This window comes from Littorina saxatilis, linkage group LG2 (genome assembly GCF_037325665.1).
Source record: "Littorina saxatilis isolate snail1 linkage group LG2, US_GU_Lsax_2.0, whole genome shotgun sequence".
In the NCBI taxonomy this organism is placed as follows: Eukaryota; Metazoa; Mollusca; class Gastropoda; order Littorinimorpha; family Littorinidae; genus Littorina; species Littorina saxatilis.
Window position 1 is genome coordinate 96550689 of NC_090246.1, and position 19036 is coordinate 96569724.

At 38.9% G+C, this 19036-nt stretch overlaps 1 protein-coding gene and 1 long non-coding RNA gene across 6 annotated transcripts in view; both read left to right on the top strand.

The window, feature by feature from the left end:
* The window catches only part of LOC138960262 (sodium/calcium exchanger Calx-like), a 114665-nt gene that overhangs the window by 46072 nt on the left and 49557 nt on the right, over positions 1-19036 (top strand). For all 5 annotated transcript variants that reach the window (XM_070332077.1, XM_070332076.1, XM_070332080.1 and 2 more), the window contains 3 exons: positions 7226-7588; positions 8196-8442; positions 8969-9157. In XM_070332077.1, the coding sequence (XP_070188178.1) occupies positions 7301-7588; positions 8196-8442; positions 8969-9157 (724 nt within the window). In that variant the 5' untranslated portion in view covers positions 7226-7300. The remainder of the gene's footprint in view (positions 1-7225; positions 7589-8195; positions 8443-8968; positions 9158-19036) is intronic.
* LOC138960267 (uncharacterized) lies at positions 10718-17161 on the top strand. Its single transcript, XR_011453932.1, has 5 exons — positions 10718-11401; positions 12216-12358; positions 13162-13391; positions 14306-14470; positions 15790-17161. It is a non-coding gene; the product is annotated as an uncharacterized lncRNA (long non-coding RNA).

The window sequence follows — 19036 nt, forward strand, 5'->3', positions numbered from 1 at the left end:
AACAAGTGGATTGTTGAAGATAATGCAGTGTTGAATACCTGGATGATAACAAGGTGGGTGGGAGATATTGAGGACTTCAAAACGGGTAAGTAAAGGTGAAAGATAGTATGCACATGAACGTTTGTTGCATGACTATTGAGTGTGTTCGCACGTGCTAGCACACACCCCTGCATGAATCATCATGTACCCACAGACACACACACTGACACAGGTACATCCACACACATGCACCCAACGCACATATACATACACGGACACACACGCAATCGCGCGCGCGCACACACATACATATTTTTGTATTAACGGGCACATGCAGATTTACATGCCCGCTTATGTGCGTTGACATGTTAATACGTTAGCAAGTAGATTAATTGTTTTTCTGTTTTCAACATCCGATGTGGTAAGTTCTGGATCGACGCAAGTTAGTCTCCTTTCTCAGTTGATAGGGTTGTCCCTGTGGTTGAAAACAATGTATATTATAAGATGTTTGGTGGCTTGTTGACAGACCAGCTTTTTTGTTGGTCCAAGGGGACCATATCGTCTTTTGTTTCATGTTTATTGACCAAGGCCGAAGGCCGCGGTTGATAAATATGAGACAAAAGGCGATATGCTCCCCGAGGACCAACAACAAAATGCTGGTCTGAGAACAAGCCAACAAACATCGTTTTTGTCATCATTTTGGTTGTGCAACAAAATGCACAATAACCCACAGGGAGACGAATTTTTAGAATCCAACTCCGGGCCACAAAGCATCGTCACAGTAGCACGAGATAACACGTCAAACTTGTATGTGACGTCAAAAGTAGCTTGTTGACGCTTTTCTTCCAGTCTGAAAATGTACAGAGCTGCGATCATGCCTGTGAGTTCAGTAAGTGTTGAGCATACTTCTTTCCTTGTAGGGGCAAACGGGGCGGCTCCACGGGGCAATAGGCCCCAGTGCATGGAAATTGTGTTTATTTCAGTCAGACCTCATCAGTCATGTTAGAAGAAGCTTAACAACCAATCAGAATTCACTTTACTTATTTATGCAAAGAATATCTGAGCCAACCAGGTAACAGTCCACAGTTTACCAACCCTTTACAAACAGGAACCATTTTATGATCGCCAAAACCCATTTGGCAACTTTGTGAGTGGTTGTGACATATTAAAATCCACTCATTTGATTACTTCAAGGCCAGCCTGAACCTTTTCCCAGTGGAAGGTTTACTTTATACACTGAGTCTAATTGCCCCATGATATTAAAGTTGGGCTGTTCCCATTTGAGGTCCCAAATTTTGAAAGTTTCAAAAGAGGGGGGGCTTAATGCCCCATTTTAAGGGAATTAGGCTCCGTTGCTTTTTGACTCACATGCGAAGCAAAAGTGAGTCTATGTACTCACCCGAGTCGTCCGTCCGTCCGTCCCCCCCGTCCGTCCGGCCGGCCGGCCGGAAAACTTTAACGTTGGATATTTCTTGGACACTATTCAGTCTATCAGTACCAAATTTGGCAAGATGGTGTATGATGACAAGGCCCCAAAAAACATACATAGCATCTTGACCTTGCTTCAAGGTCAAGGTCGCAGGGGCCATAAATGTCTAAAAAACAGCTATTTTTCACATTTTTCCCATTTTCTCTGAAGTTTTTGAGATTCAATACCTCACCTATATATGATATATAGGGCAAAGTAAGCCCCATCTTTTGATACCAGTTTGGTTTACCTTGCTTCAAGGTCAAGGTCACAGGAGCTCTTCAAAGTTGGATTGTATACATATTTTGAAGTGACCTTGACCCTGAACTATGGAAGATAACTGTTTTAAACTTAAAAATTATGTGGGGCACATGTTATGCTTTCATCATGAGACACATTTGGTCACATATGATCAAGGTCAAGGTCACTTTGACCCTTATGAAATGTGACCAAAATAAGGTAGTGAACCACTAAAAGTGACCATATCTCATGGTAGAAAGAGCCAATAAGCACCATTGTACTTCCTATGTCTTGAATTAACAGCTTTGTGTTGCATGACCTTGGATGACCTTGACCTTGGGTCAAGGTCAAGGTCACATGTATTTTGGTAGGAAAAATGTGTGAGGCAGTTCTTAGTGTATGATGTCATTGCTAGGTTTAGTTATTTGACCTTGACCCTGAAGGTCAAGGTCATGTAAAGGTCAAGGTCAAGCATGTGAGTCGTATGGGCTTTGCCCTTCTTGTTTTGAACATATTCTGCAAAAAATGATAGATATTCCACACAATTTTATGTAGGTTTACTTTATACACTGAGTCTAATTGCCCCATGCTATTATAGTTGGGCTGTTCCCATTTGAAGTCCCAAAATTTGAAAGTTTCAAAAAATGGGGGGGCTTAATGCCCCGTTAATGTTTATGACTTTTCGTTGTGGATTTTGCGATTACAGAGATAAGTTGCAAATTGACCATGAGTCGCCGCTGTAATTATCAACATTGATTGAGTCTTTGAGAGTGAATGCTTACAATCGTTGTCCTCGGAAACACAAATCTAAAGCCGCGATGGTTCCACACATCAAACAATCAACCTGATTGGCTTTTACTTTCACAATCCACGTTTCACCTGAAAGCTCAAACCCATTCACCACCTCGATTTATTGCATGGGGAACATGAGATTTATTTCCCAGGTGTTTGTGAATGAAAACTCGTGAAAATGATGACAAACAAGTGTATCACTGTAAAACAGGCGGTTCATGAAAAGTACATATCTTTTACACAGTTGTAGTCAAATTTACTTTCAAAAGTTAAACACGTCCCGGTATATTATATATATACTATATGTATATATAGTAGTACGTACATATCTTAATTTATTTGTGTTTAGAAGAGGTCTACGACGAAAGACAAGCCACTGAAGTAGGCTACTTTATAATTCACCAGTACATGTAGGCCTAGTTCATTTCCTCTGCCTATCGCACCTGCCACCTTGCCAATTAATGCACAGTTGTGTTCCGTGACATTTTAAAACTTGCCAGTTAGTTATGCTGTCTGTGTAAGGGGTTGTTTGCGCAATGTTTTCGTTGTGGTTAGTTTGATGAATATGTAATTTCAGAACTGCTGTTTCGTGTGTCAGCCTACTCCATTGTGCAGTGCAAACGCCGAACAGTGAATAGCAAAAAAGTTATCCATTTGCCTTCTGCGCTTTTATATATATATATATTTATTTTTTTTTTAATATTCTCTTTTGGTGAAGTTTTTTTATTTTTTTTATTTTATTTTTTTTACATACATATAATTCTGTACATTACAGGACATCACTAACCAAAAGGACAGATCCATATAACCGAAAAACACTTGAACAATTACAACATACATGGGGTGGGAGGATGGGTGGGGGGGGGGGATGTTCAGAGCTTGGTGGTCGCAGTATCAAAAGGTTTTGAAAAAGAAAAAAGAAAGAAAAAAAAAACAAAAACAAAAACTAAGGGTTACATCAAAACATGCATATACAGGCGCCAATCCTTGTAAAATTTATCTACTGTATTATTTACAACTGCGTTATACTTTTCACAAATAAATCTTTGCTTAAAATTTCTACTAAACGTCTGAAAATGAGGGGTCTTTTTGTTCATTTTGGAAATATATACATGGTGTTTGGCACAGATTACTAACACATCAAAAGCTTTATCGGTGACAACATTGTTCGCAACTCCAAGAAGAACCTGTTCTTTAGACAGTTTTAAATTGTCACAATGGGTGCAGTTCGCCTTTAGCCAATTTACAAATTCTATCCAAAAAGTCTGCACTTTATCACACTCCCAAAACATATGTAAAAGGGTTTCTTCATTTCTACCGCAAAATGTACACAATGACGTATCCACAATTTTTCGCAAAAATAGAAACCGTTCTGTGGGCAAAATTCTGTACAATAGTCGGTACTGGAACCATCTCAGACAAGTGTCTTTTGTTGTTTTAAAAACATGTTGAAAAATAGCCTTCTTAATCTTATCTAACAAACAGTCTAAGGATTCAGACCATTTTTCGATACATTTTGGGACCGTAACATGTTCAATCAGCTTTTTGTAAATAAGTTGTGTCTTACCTTTACAAATACATTTCCACACATTGGGCTCTGTCATAATAAAATGTTTATCAAATTCTAAGCCGATTTTTCTCTGATATTTTTTAACAGCCTGGATTACACCTTGGTACAATACAAAAACTCCGCGCACATTTGGATATTTAATTTTAAATGCATTATAGGATAAGTATCCATTTTGTCCCAAAATATGACCAATCTGAGCAATTCCATTGTCGATCCAGTTTTGAATGTACACTGTCTTTTTATCTCTGCGAATATTAACATTATAATGTAAACATTCTGATACAAAATCGTTAAAGGTTGTAGGGTCACATTTTTCATGTAGTTTCTTATAATGTTTAAAAACATCGGTCCAAAACGGGTTTTCTATTCTCTGCATCAAAACATTTGCAAATTCCTCTCCTTTCGTATTAATTGTTATAACAGATGGACATGCTTTAGACAATAATCTTGATATTAATCCAGTAAGACCAACAACTCTTTTTAACCAAACAATTTTTAGAGATGACAAAAAACTTTTCACGTCAACCATCTTTAATCCTCCATCTTCATAGGATTGGGTGACCGTAGTTCTTTTAATTTTATCTCTTTTTCCATCCCAAAGAAATTTGAAAAAAATATTATTTAACTCCATCATAAACTGTTCGTCTGGATCAGGTAAATTCGTAAACAAATGTGTCAATTTGGAAATAGCCAAGGTTTTTAGAACTGTTATTTTACCAAAAGGTGTCAGGTTCCTTCTGGTCCATGAATTCAGAAGTTTTTGAATTTCCTTTAACTTATTTTTATAGTTAAGAAAAACAACCTCGGATACATTTACTGAAAAAATAACACCAAGTGCTTTAAAGTTATCCGGGTTCCAGGTAAAATTCATATCAGGCAAAAATCTTCTTTTGCAAAACTTTAAAGGTCCTAACCAAACTACATTTGTTTTATCATAATTCATTCTCAGACCTGATAGTGATGCAAAATGTTGTAACACTTTTATACTTTCGCAAAATGATTGCTCTGTACCATCAAGAAATAGACTGGTATCATCGGCGAATTGTGACAATAAAATATTTTCGCCAAGAATATTCATACCACAAATCTGTTTGTTCTGGCGTACCATAAGAGACAATATTTCGGCACAAATCAAGAATAAATAAGGTGACAGCGGATCCCCTTGCCGGGTGCCTCGACCTACGTTAAACCATGCTGAATACCGACCATTAACTGAAACACAGGACTTAATTTTGCAATAAAAAGTAAAATGTCATTTCCAAAGTTGAATTTGCTCAAAGATTTTTCAATAAATGACCAGGCAACACTGTCGAAAGCCTTTTCAAAGTCGACCATCAAAAGTAGGCCAGGTATATTATGTTTATTTGAGTAGAACAGGGTATCATATATTAATCTGACGTTTTCACCAATATATCTTCCTTTCAAGAAGCCTTTTTGATCATCATGAATCAAATTTGGCAAAACACGTTTAAACCGTTCTGCAATGCACGTTGATGCAACCTTATAAACCGTATTTAGCAGAGTAATTGGTCTCCAATTTTTGGCTCACGTAAGTGTAGCCTATGCGATGATAAACTTTGTCTGTCTGTGCGTGCGTGCGTGTGTGTGTGTGTGTGTGTGTGTGATAGAAACTTTAACATTTCCGAGTCCTTGGATAAAGCTCGCATAAGAAGATTACGTCTCGGTCAAAAGTGTTTGACGTGTGTGATAGAAACTATTTGAAGACGTCACATTATGACGTAAGAGGGTTAGACGTCACGCAAAGGAATTACTGAAAGTCTCGGTCATTGTTATTGTGAGCGGGCCGAGACTAGTTGGCAGATCCAGGGTCTCGCTTTCTTGCACAGTTTCACCTATGCTTACTGTGTGTGTGTGTGTGTGTGTATGTGTGACGGAGTGATTGAGTTTGTGTTACTGTTTGTCGATTTCTTACGTGAGCCTTGAAGGCTTCGCCTCTTGTTCAAAAGTGTTTTATTTTTTCCTTCCTTTGGAATACATACTATAACGCCCTGTCTCTAGCAAAAAAGTTATCCATTTGCCTTCTGCGCTTTTATATTAAAATAATTACGGTTCCATTTAAGTAGTAAGCTGCTGGATTTTAGGCCTTTTGATAATTGTGTGTGTGGGCATACGGCGAAAGCGGACACTCCAGAATTTGACCTCAGTTGCGTTCATCATCTTCGTCATTATGGTCGACTTTGTTTTCTTTCTTTTTTTTTTAGCGTTGAAGGAGTACTTTGATTCACGATGTCGTATCGCAGTTTTAATATGGTAGTGGTACATACTCCGCCGTAATCAAGAATCTTGGCAGAAACAAATTGTGTTGATAATGAAAGAACTGAGAACATGAGCTGACCAGCGTAATAGTTTTTCAACTTGATGACGTCATGGTAGATCGAACCAGTGCGTCTATTCTGGCGTCATTCTGATGACGTTGTACTGTCATTTCCTGTTTTCCTTTCTCTTCCACTTGATAAATTTCCCGAAAGAAAACTGAGAGGAAATAAAATATGCCGGTGTAACACGAGAAAATTACTCCCACAAGATTTTTACTCCGGAGTAAACATTTCGTACGAAAAAGTTACTCCCTTTACAAAAAAAGCACTCCCCCATTGCACGAGAAAATTACTCCCGAAGACAGGTGAGTTCCGAGTAAACATTTTGTTCAACAATGTTACTCCCCTGACGAATAAATAACGAATAAATTACTTCACCCCAACACGAGCAATTTCCCATGCCAGGTGTACGAAACTTTTACTCCCTTGTCCCCTGTTAGTTGGTGGTGGAAGGGGTGGAAGGAGGGTAGCGCGACATTCGTGTGCGCGAGATCACATATTGGTATTATCCCTTCGCCCGCATCCCATTTTCGCGTACGAGATTTTTACTGGAAGTGAAAAAAATGTGGAGTAGAAATTTCGTGGAGGGAGTAATTTTTTCGTGCCTTGGGGAGTTCTTTTCTCGTACGAAAAGTGTACTCGAAGTAAGAATTTCGTACGAAATATTTACTCCGGAGTAAATTTTTCGTGGAGTAAAAATGTCGTGTTACACCCGGATGCAAAACTGTACGGGTAAAACGTTTTGACTATACTCTCTGAGTCTTCAGTTTACAAAATTTTCTTCCTCTTCCCAACCTACGAGTGCCATCCTGAATCTCACATCTTCCTTCGTATTTTCAGGCAATCCCCGAACTCACACTCACGGTGAGCTGAGCACTCCTTCCTCGCAGATCGCTTCTGCTATCAACTCCCACCATGTCTAACGCGACCAACATTACCAATGCCACGACGCCTTTCCCGATCTTCGACCCCTACGACTACCGGTGCAATGAAGGAATTCTCCTGCCAGTGATCAGCGAGTACACGTGGTCCGCAGGGGCCCGATGTTTCCTCTACCTGCTGGGTCTGCTGTGGTGCTTCCTGGCCGTGGCCATCGTCGCCGACATCTTCATGTGCTCCATCGAGCGCATCACCAGCAAGACTAGGATCGTGCGCATGCCAGACAACAACTCGACTGAGGGTTTCAGGGAGCTGGAACTCAAGGTAGGCCATCTGTTGAGATAGTGAGAAAGTGTTGTTATTGTTGTTGTTGGTTGTGGTAGTGGTGGTTGTGGTGTTGGTTGTGGTGGTGGTGGCTTAGTGGTGGATCGTTTCTGATGGCAACAGGGAGCTGGAACTCAAGGTAGGCCACCTCATGAGATAGTGAGAAAGTGTTGTTGTTATAATTGTTTTGGTATCCTTATGTCAAGATTACCCGTTATTGAATGGCTGTGTAGCCAATCTTCATTACTTGGGCTGGGTACCTCTGTCCCAGAGATTCTGCTGTTGGGTCAACTTTTTATCATTATCCCCAGGTATGGAACAACACTGTAGCCAACCTCTCGCTGCTGGCTCTGAGTACCTCAGTCCCAAAGATGCAGCTTTTTGCTGCAATCGGTGATTGAGATCAGTGCAGCAACAGTTTCTATTACACACCCCTCAGTCAGCTTGCTTTATCAGTATTACCAGGTTTGGAACGACACGGTAGCCAACCTCGCTGCTGGCACGGGGTACCTCAGCGCCAGAGATTTTGCTGTCGGCGATTGAAATAAGTGCAGCAACAGTTTCTATTACACACACCTCAGTCAGCTTTCTTTATCACTTTTATCAGGTTTGGAACGACACGGTAGCCAACCTGTCGCTGCTGGCACTGGGCACCTCAGCGCCAGAGATTATGCTGTCCGTGATTGAGATTGTCGGCAACAACTTTGTGGCCGGAGAGCTCGGCCCTGGAACCATCGTGGGGTCAGCGGCCTTCAACCTGTTGGTCATCTCGGCCATCTGTATTGTGGCCATCCCCGAGGGGGACACGCGTCGCATCACCAATGTCAAGGTCTTTGGTGTCACTGCCACCGTTGGTAGGTTGCTTGGAGAGGAGAGAGGGCGGGGTTGTTGTTTTTTGTTTTGTGTGTGTGTGTGTGAGTGTGTGTGTGTGTGTGTGTGTGTGTGTGTGTGTGTGTGTGTGTGTGTGTGTGTGTAATGATAGTAGTGAATACTCTTGCTTTATTGAGGCAAACTTTCCATGTGACCTTATAACGAATAAGCCACTCATTAAAAGCAAGAGCATTCACCTTTCCACAACCCATACAGAGGTATTTTCTGAGTTTGTCTATTGCCCGCCTTAAAGACATTTTAAGACCTTGATTTTTCAGATCTTTTGTTCATAATCTCTGTACATTTACCACCATTGTAAGACCAGTATAATTCGCGAAGCTGGCCGCACGAAGCTTTAGAACTGAGTTTTCGGTAAAAAAAAGAAGTAAAAAAAAGACTTCGGGCCCAAATTGACGACCGCATTTGAGCTTCGTGCGGGTAGCTTCGCGAAGAATACTTTTCGTAGTCGACTCCGCCCAATTAGTGGACATGTATGTTTCTCTTGCACAGGTATCCTTGCCTATGTGTGGGTGGCCATCGTGCTGCTAGCAGTGTCCCCCAACGTGGTGGAGATGTGGGAGGCAGTCCTCACCTTCCTCTTCTTCCCCCTGCTCATCCTTGTGGCCTACCTGGCGGACAAGAACTTCTGCATCGGCCGCAAAAAACGACAAACTATGGATTTTGTCGGCATTGGAATGAGTGAGTGTCTTGAGATTGAAATGGTTTAAGAAAGGGGTGGGGTGGGCAGAAGAAGTATGTTTAGGAGTATTAACTGGAACAAAACTGATCCTGGTTGTGAGTGTGTAATGACTGTTGTTGTTGATGTTGCTTTTTTTTTTGGGGGGGGATGTTTCCTTAAGTCTATCTATCTGTGTGTGTGTGTGTGTGTGTGTGTGTGTGTGTGTGTGTGTGTGTGTGTGTGTCTCTCTCTCTCTCTCTCTCTCTCTCTCTCTCTCTCTCTCTCTCTCCCTCTCTCTCTCTCTTTCTTCTTTGAATAGTGTTCACCAAAGTGGTGATGACTATGCAGTGTTTATGTCATATTTCCTGACCTTGCTTTAGCTTCCGAATGTAAGCAAATTAATTAACTTTCCCTGCACGCTCATCAGCAAAGCCTGTGTGCAGTATCATCATCATTTCAACACATGCGTGTATTCTGTATTCATGCCCATTTTACAGGAGATGCACATGAAAAGAAAAACATTGCTAAGATTAAGAGTACTTTTGTCCTTTTCTAAGATAATGTGAGGGGGGGGGAAGACAAAGGAGTTTGGGTGACGGGTCAGCAATAACAGTTTCTGACCTCTCCTTGCCTTGCTTATATAGAAAGATAGAAGGAAACTATCACGGTCAGAAAAGCGTGGGCGTGTTCAGGAGATGATATTGAACAAAAATGGTACATTTAACATGTGTCAAAGGCCAGTGTGGCGTGTTTTGAATGGTCCGTTGCTAGCTACTTGTAGTTCTATCTGATAAAAAAAGAAAGATGCAGCTGACTTTCAAACACCTTGTGTCTTCTGTGTCATGTGTTTTCTCTAGGAGGGAACATGAGTAGGGCCAAAAAGTTCATCTTCGTTTGTTACTTGTTGTCATTTTGATTGTGCAGTTATTGTTTTCCTTTTTGAATTGAGGTTGAGTACGTAATTCATGTTTCTATTTGTTTGGTTTACGTTGACTATTGAAACAAATGTGTGTGTTTTACTAAAGCGAACAAAAGGTTAACATGCGAAGGTAACATTTACGGGTTGGTTCTTTCGCATTTGTTGCATTTTTGGACTCTGGCTCCTAAGTGACTGAGACCCAGCCAGCATGATTCTGCGTGACGCATGCGTTATTTCTGCGTTTTTCATGCGGGGATGCGTACGGCCTCGTGACACCTTCGCTTCGCGCGCGTTACTTTTCGCCAACTTTTACGCAGATTGTCGCATTCGAAACGACTTCACCACGCAGTGTTTAGCACGCATGGATTCAATGAAAAGGTGATTGCAATTTTTGTTTTTCCTAATTTTATACCGTGGGTTTATGCATTTACTTCATGAAATAATTTATTATATTTTATGTTATTAAAAAATATTTACTTTTAAATTTTGGTTATGAATAGTTATTCTTCTTCAAAAACTTTTTATATTTTTTTTAGAAAAAAAATTGCATACAGACTTTCAATCCGTTATTTTTCAGTTTATCTTAAGACGGTTTCGGTAAAAAAAAAAATGCATTTAAAAGTTTAATAAAAATATTTTTATTTTATGTATAAATGGTTTTCCCATTTAATTTTTATTTAATCATTTTGTTATTACCAACATTTATTTGCTTAATTGTTATCCTGATTATTTTTATCTTAAAATAAATATGATTATTTTAATTTGTATTATCATTATAATTGTTTTAGCATGTAATATAATTATTGTAATGGGGATTTGGTATTGTTGTAGGAATCAGCTTTCCACAAAATAATGTCGTGGAAAAATCTAGGCAAAGCATAATAAAAATATTATATGAACAGAAAAGATAACTGAAATCTATATGAACACCCATAACAAAACGATAAAAACATTTAAAAAATTCAGATTAAACAAAAAAATGTAAACTAAAGTAACTTTGAAACTAATTATCTACTCAAAATAAAGGCTGATGTTAATGGTTACATAAAATTTGTTCTCAGCATATTTTCATTTTATTTTATTTTGCTTTGGAAGAAAATCTCTATGAAAGTTCAATTTCAGGGGAGACAGTTACCTTGACTGAAAAGAGCAATTTATTGAAGTTATTTCCCTTGTCTGTCAGACCTACTCCAACTTCCTGTTGGCAAGAAGTCTGTCAAATCCACATTGTATCGGCGTTTTTTTGCTTTTTCTTCATATTGACTTGTATTTTTGACTTGCTTATTGGATGCAAGGTAATCTTATCCTTCTCTCTGAAATGAAGATTGACTTCTTTCAAGAATAGGTAAGTTGATCAACTGAAGGAAAGATTTGGGGATTTGAATTTTTGATAGCTCGCGGCTTCGGCTTCCGAGTTTGATGGCAGAGAGAATTTCTCACACTTTCGATTTTTTTTTCGCCTAGAAGAACACTGTTCTATTCATTCATGTTTGTTTTGTCTGAAAGATGGATGAATGAACTAACTTTTCCAAAAACATAAAGTTGATTGATGCAGTGGTTTGTTCTTAAGGAGTTGTGGAAGAGTGAAAATACCATCCGAATCCCGATTCGCGGGTCGCTCACGGCACCATAAAAACTGAATTTTCGTTTATCATTTTATGTCTCATTGTCTGTTTCTTGGTGAACTTTGGTTGGTTCCTAATCTGGTCGAGTCATTGCGGCAGCAGTTGTCAGGAGCTTTAGTAGTAATACTAATAGGCTCTTCATATATCTGTTTTTTTTTAATTTGTATCTTTTTATTTTTCCACAGATGTTCAACTTTCAGTTCCGCATACTGACATAGACTCATAGTCATAGTGGAATATTCTGTGTCTGAGTCTCGGAAAAGAGAAAAATTACCCTTGTTCCCGAGGCATGCATAGACTAGAGAGGCAGGCAGAGGCTGTGTCAGCGTGTGCAGTGATAAAGTTGAAAAACAGATTTTTTTGAAATAAAAATAAAAAATACATCACAGAGAAAATAAATATACTAATTTAGTGAAATTGAGATGCTTATATTTAATAATTAATATTCCAGTTTTGATGTTTGCGTGTTACTGTTACTGTTAGGTTTGGGAATCAATGTGATCCTATTTAACTTCCAAGTATTTATTTTTTCAGAAAGCTTTGACTTGAGTATGACGGTGCTCACTGCTTGTTTGAACTGAAGGTGAAGAAAGCTGAGATGGACAGTGACCTTAACACCGCCACCGATGCCAGTAACGCAGACTGTCGTTCCGTCCCGGCAAGGTGAAGATGAACAGGTATGGCTCGATAGCAATGAGTGTCTCATTCAGAGTCATTGATAGTGACACTGACAGCGTCTTTTTGTTCTGTGACTTTGGCTTATTTTGTGTTTTATTCTTTTAGTTATAACCAGATGTGTCAAACAAATTCAGCTGATCTCTTTTACTGTTTTACTTTTAGTGAAACAAATGTATTGTTTCCAGCAAAGGGAAAAAAAATCGGGTGGGGGCGGTTGGTCGATTTTATTTTTATATTTAAATTTTTATTTTATTTTAATAGTTTTATTGATGTTTGTTTTTAATTAACACAGGCATCTCATTGATGAGAAAGTGTGAACTGTGTCCGCGGGATGCCAGAGAAGAGTAACGTTTCATCCAAAGGCTGCAAAATTGAATTTAAAATTTAACCTTTTTGATGAATATTTTTGAATGAATACAAAAAGTTCTAGTGTTTGGAGGAAAAGTTAAGGTCAGTTCAACTTTAAACAAGGATTTTTAGTGTGTGTTTGTTCTTCTGTCTAAGAAAAAAAAAAAAAATCTGCTTGAAGTAAATACACACAAAAATTTTCATCTCCAACTGCTGAGTCCCTACATCTTTTTACCCCATCAAATGCCACTCTGTATGCCCCTTTAAAAATTGATTGCAATATATATATTCCTCATCTTCTCCTGAATTCAAAAATATAGAGATGTCACGTTTACTTTGAACATTTGCTCAGATTGTTTTTTAGTGCTGATGGTTTCTTTTCAGGCCGACAGATTGTCTAAAATATGTATTGCTTCATGTAAATGACTTTTTGTTCTTCTTTTCTTCCATTCAGCGGACACAAGACTATGAGCAGAGCAGAGCGGCAAGATAAACATCAGTTCTTGCTGCTGGAGAAGGTTCTACAGGAGCAGATGGACCTGATGCGACTAATTTAGTAATTGGTCGCCAAAGAATCATGGTGGAGCCAGAGCCTGTGCTACTGTTCGATGGAGTCATCTTTTTACTGTTGAGTGTGGAAGATGTTGAAGGCACATGATGGATCTGTCGAAGGAGTGATCACTGGTAGGTGGCTTTGAATGCTATTGTTGAAGCAGACCAGTCATGCCTGTGCTATTTTCCCCAGATAACTGTAGCAAGATCTTGTGAGAGTGACATGTTATTGTTAGACGCTCTTTAGGCTTTAAATGTTACCTTGAGTGTGTGCTTTTTTGAGGATGCCAGATGTCATCACGGTTCACGGGTGTATCTTAACTGTTCATCAGTTCTCAGTCATGACCAGTTTCCCATTATCCTGGGAATTCATGCAAGGTTTATGCGTATTGGTCACATTTGTGAATTTAACCAACACATTTTGATGATAAAACTATGCTTATGGGTACGCACAATGATGGGCCTCTTTTTCTCATGTGGGGTGCGGAAAATGCATGCACCACTTTGTTTTCTGTGATCATTGCATCTGTGAGAAATAATGCAAATATTGCTCTGTGGCCAGAGCTGCCATCTGCTAGGTTTTCAGGGATGTAACAGAAATTGCTACGCTGTTTCCTCAAGTTCAAAATTGCAAGTGCTACACTCAAGCAAATAATCACAAACATGCAACAGTGCCTTCTTGTGAGTTCTGATTCTCACTTTGTGTAGGCATCGGATTATGGGTCAGAAAAAAATTGTCCACACTGAATAGTATCACGGTTGACGCTCTCTTCTAACTATGTTTGTGCTTTCCAAATGAAGATTTGTGAGATAGTATTGAATGATTGATGCAGGTCACCTGAGGTGTGTGATTACATTTTATGACAATGCTACACTCAATCACCATTTGCTCTTCTGAAAACTTTTTTTTTTAAAGCAAGTGCGATTATTGATTTTTTGTTCCAGGTGACAGTATGATGCTTCCAGATTGAATTGTTTGTATGTGAAGAAGAGCTGTCTGAATATTTGATTTTTGGAATTCAGTTGGCTTGTTTTGTTTGTTTCAGATCCATGACCATGAGCTCGGTGTGGTTGGTGGACATGAACTAAAGACGACTACTGATGCTGTGATGACGAAGGTGTTCCATAGGCTACACGGTTGCTGACAGGGGGCTCTGGGGGAGGGCAGGGAAAGAGACCATGGTGTACGCTGCGACTAAAAGCCATCGACAGTGAGTTGTTTTTCATAATTTGTAAAATCATCCTGGTCCTTTTAGGAAGAAGATAAAATCCATGTCTACAAAACAACAAGTTATTTCTGTCTCAAATTTTGTTCTTTGGAATCAATTTTAAATTTGCCATGTTTCACATGTGAATGATAGTTGTCAAAGCTTTTACGCTTAACATTAAATTGCTAGAAGCCAAGTTCCTGAGCTCATTTGTCAGTGTCATGGATTTTCGACTACATACGAAATAAGGATGTTAGCAAACGGTATGATGTCGTCACATATGCGTCTGCACGTCACAGTACATGTATTATGAATTTTCGAAGGCCCCCAAAGAAAAAGTCATAGTAAAGGTAACTTTAACCACTTGACTGCCTTATGACGGGTATACCAGTCATGCGCTTGTGCAGCCGCAGCGCCTTAGGACGGGTAAACCCGTCTTCTCCGTTCCGGGATTTTCCAGAAATGCTACGTCACTGCTGACACACAAATAGCAGCCAATGGCTTGGTAGGATACCTCATTCTCATGAATAAACATAAATGGTGACGCGGTTTTGCGTTTGAAGGCTATTTTCGGCCTTGTCGACAGGGTATGGGAGAGAAATCTCGACTCGTCAAAATGGCTAACGGTGACTGTCGACCGGGCCCTAGTAGGGAAAAACAAAGCCGGACTGACGCTACAGGCGGTGCAAATGATTATGGATACTGACAGGGGAAGGGGGAGATCTTCTTTCGGACAATTCGTTGGAAACAGGTAGATGACAGTGATTATAATCCTTTCTTGGAGCGAGCAAAACAGCCCCCTGTGTTTGATCCACAGGCACCGGAAGATGCGCCGGGCTGATTTTTCAAAAGTTCATATTTAAACATCATTATAAGCCAAACTAATTATCATTTCCATGATTAGACACTAAAAACAGATTCTTGGTTCAATTTCCTTTAAAAACAACATAGGTTTTACTTACCTACCTACTGCCAGTTTGAAGCTAGATTTTTTTGTGAATTATTACACCCCAAACTCCAATATTCCCTGGCAGTCAGGAATGCACATACCCAAGTTTTGATTGGCAGCGAAATGGTTAAAACAAATATTAGGGTAGGTATTTTTTTTTACTTCTCTTCTACAAGGATTACAATGTGTTGTAATTTCCTAACTCAAGTATAGTTGGTGTGTTGTAAAAGCGTATGGTGTGTATGCAAGTTTGTGTGTCTGTATGATTTTTAGCAAGTTTACAGGCGTCAGGAAATAAACTTGAGACTTTTCTCAAATCAGTGATAGTTGTTTGATGATCTAAGTTCATGTTATTTTTTGTTTTGTCATGCAGAGGCTGTTCCGTGAAGCTGTACGGGTGCCACAGGTCAAGACCTTGAAGACGGCCGTTCAAGACTGGTTTTTGGAAGCCTGTGATAAAAGAAAGAGACAACAGGCCATGGAAGAGCCTTCATGATTTGGTTTGCAGTAATTGAACTTTGTAATCTCTGTAGGCTTATTTACAATGCTAGTTGCAAAAATTTGATGAATGTAAGATTTGACTCGCCTGAGAAATTGCTAGTGAGTAATTGTATTTCACAGTTCAGGTCTGTGTGGCTGATGGGTAATGTACAGAAGAGTCTGGGGTTTTGTTGGACATTATTTAAGCTAAGCTTTAAACTTCACACTCTTCTACAGATGATGTTCAGACATGATGTACCCTTTTAGGTTGTGTCAGAACGACAGAAGACTAAACTGGAAGTGCTCAACTACCATTACTATCAGTGGAGACGCATGGATGCATTTGAACTTTTCTTGTGGGTATCCCATACTAAAAATGTAGAATACATGATTCTGGAAAAGCTGTTCAAGGGCACTTACACACTATATTCGATTTTTAATACACGACTCAAACCTTCAGGCTAAATTAAAATGAATAAAATACAAGTATAAAGAGTTCAGAAAAGAAGAAAACAAAAAGTGAACAAATAGAAAGAAAAGGTTTTAACAATTCCTTGTCATTTATGGGAGTCGAACGCAAACAACCTAGGCAGCTTGAAGGAGACAATGCATAATGCGGGTTTTTGTTGTTCTTTATTATTTTTTGGAGTTGAGTTGAGAATTTAGAAGCGAGACTAGAAATATACTTTTTTTTTTTTGCTGTTAAAACCGTTATGATTGGATTTCTATAGATGTAAGTCTTGGTGCACCTGATAAAAATTTAGCCATTGAATGCAGGCAGTGTAAGGTAAATGAAGCAAAGTTCTCTCCGAAACAGCAAAAAAAATGCATTTCAATTATATTGATCCTCGCCACCTTATTTTGTTTGCTGAGCAGCTGGCCGCTGGAGACTTGTCTATCATTTTGTGAGTAAGCTGCGTGTTTTACATCCATTTTGAGATGGCAAACCTATGTTTTACGCAGTCTGATAAGTTTTTGAGTCACTTGAGAAAAAGTGACTCTATGTAATCGGTCAGTGTTAGTCTGTCCGGCCGGCCGTCCGGCCGGCCGTCCGTAGACACCACCTTAACGTTGGACTTTTCTCGGAAACTATCAAAGCGATCGGGCTCATATTTTGTTTAGTCGTGACCTCCAATGACCTCTACACTTTAACGATGGTTTCGTTGACCTTTGACCTTTTTCAAGGTCACAGGTCAGCGTCAAAGGAAAAATTAGACATTTTATATCTTTGACAAAGTTCATCGGATGTGATTGAAACTTTGTAGGATTATTTTTTACATCAAAGTATTTACATCTGTAGCCTTTTACGAACGTTATCAGAAAAACAAGGGAGATAACTAGCCTTTTCTGTTCGGCAACACACAACTTAACGTTGGGCTTTTCTCGGAAACTATAAAAGTGACCGGGCTCAAATTTTATGTGAACGTGACTCATTGTGTTGTGAATAGCAATTTCTTCCTGTCCATCTGATGCCTCATATAATATTCAGAACTGCGAAAGTGACTCGATCGAGCGTTTGCTCTTCTTGTTTTTAATTTATGAGTTTTATGTCATGTTTTTTTTTTAAATTTATGAGTTTATGTCATGTTGGTGTGCTTATACATATCAGTGGAGAAGGGGCATTGAATAAGTGTTTCTTTTTGATATCATTGTTCTGAATTTTGACTATTAGCTGGCATTTTACCTTTTGTTTCATTATTGTAGTTGTTACTTTTGTGTAGTGAAACTTGATAACTCACTGCTGCCCATGTCTAGGTTGTGTCAATTGTTTTTTCTTCACTGAACGTACCACTGATTATCAATGATGACATCAGTGTTTTGTTCTGTTTTTTCTCTGGCATTTGAATTTGCTTCAAATCATTGTGAACTTTTTTTTCCATGCAAAGTTACTGGTATATGTGAATATGTTAACACACTTCAAATCAAAACCTGAAATGTCTCCTTTTTAAAAGTAATTTTTTTAATTTCTTTTATTTAAATGGTACACATTCATATGATTGTCTCCCTTTTTTTTCCTTTTTTTTTTTTTTTCCTTTTTTTTTTCTCTCTCCTTCTCTTATTTTGTTTTTTTCTTTCTTATTCTTCGGTTTGTTCTTCCTTTTATCTTCTTATCCTCTTTCTCTTGCTTGTTCCTTGTCCCAGTATGCTTTCACGCCGCCCCATCTAATTATTTTGTGCTCCATCCACGTGAATTTCGTTCAGCTGCCTTGTCCGAAATGTGTGTGGGGCACATATGTATGTTTAATGTCAATGTTCATGTTTCAAGTTCCTTGCTTTGTGAATTGCATACCAATGTTTTATGCAGTCGTGATAGATTCTAAATGTATGTGTTATCCTAGTTTGGTGTACATTGACTGGATTTCGATCCCTGGAGAATGGGCATTAACTAAGTGTTTGTTTGTGATATCATTAGTAATCTGAAGTTCAACTATTAGCTGGCTTGTAGAACTTTTTTTCTCTTTTTGTTGCTGTTCTGTATTCAAACATGTTGATACAACTCACTGCTGCCTATGCCTAGGCTGTGCCAATTATTTATTTATTTGTTTACATCAATGTGATATAGTGACGAGTGTACATCAAAATTCTCTCTTATAAGTTATACTGGATTCTTCACTGCATGTACTACGGCGTATCGATGATGACTATCAGGGTTTTGTTCTATTTATTCTTTGTTCTGCCAATTTGAATTCTGCTTTGAATAGTATTTTGATCATTTTTGTTTCCGTGCTGCTGGTATGTCAAAATGCAGTGAAATTAAAACCTGGAAGTCACAATGGCAATAAGCGAGATTCAAATCTCTCCTTTGTTTTAATCAATTTATTTGACTGCATTTTTGTTTTAGAACTTGTACATAATTATGATCATCTCTGTTATCGAACCTGCACGCTTGACCTTTGTCTTTCTGGATCAATACAATGTTGTGCACTGCCCATTATTTGTTTGTGAGTGCGTAAAGCGGTTGTGTGGTCTGCGTAAAATTGTGTAGGTCAATCGTGACATCTGCGTGGAGAGTGCGTCAAATGCGTGAGAATGCGTAAAGCAATTGTGACATCTGCGTGGAGAGTGCGTCAAATGCGTGAGAATGCGTACAGCAATTGTGACATCTGCGTGAAGAGAGCGTAAAAAGCGCGTAATGCCTG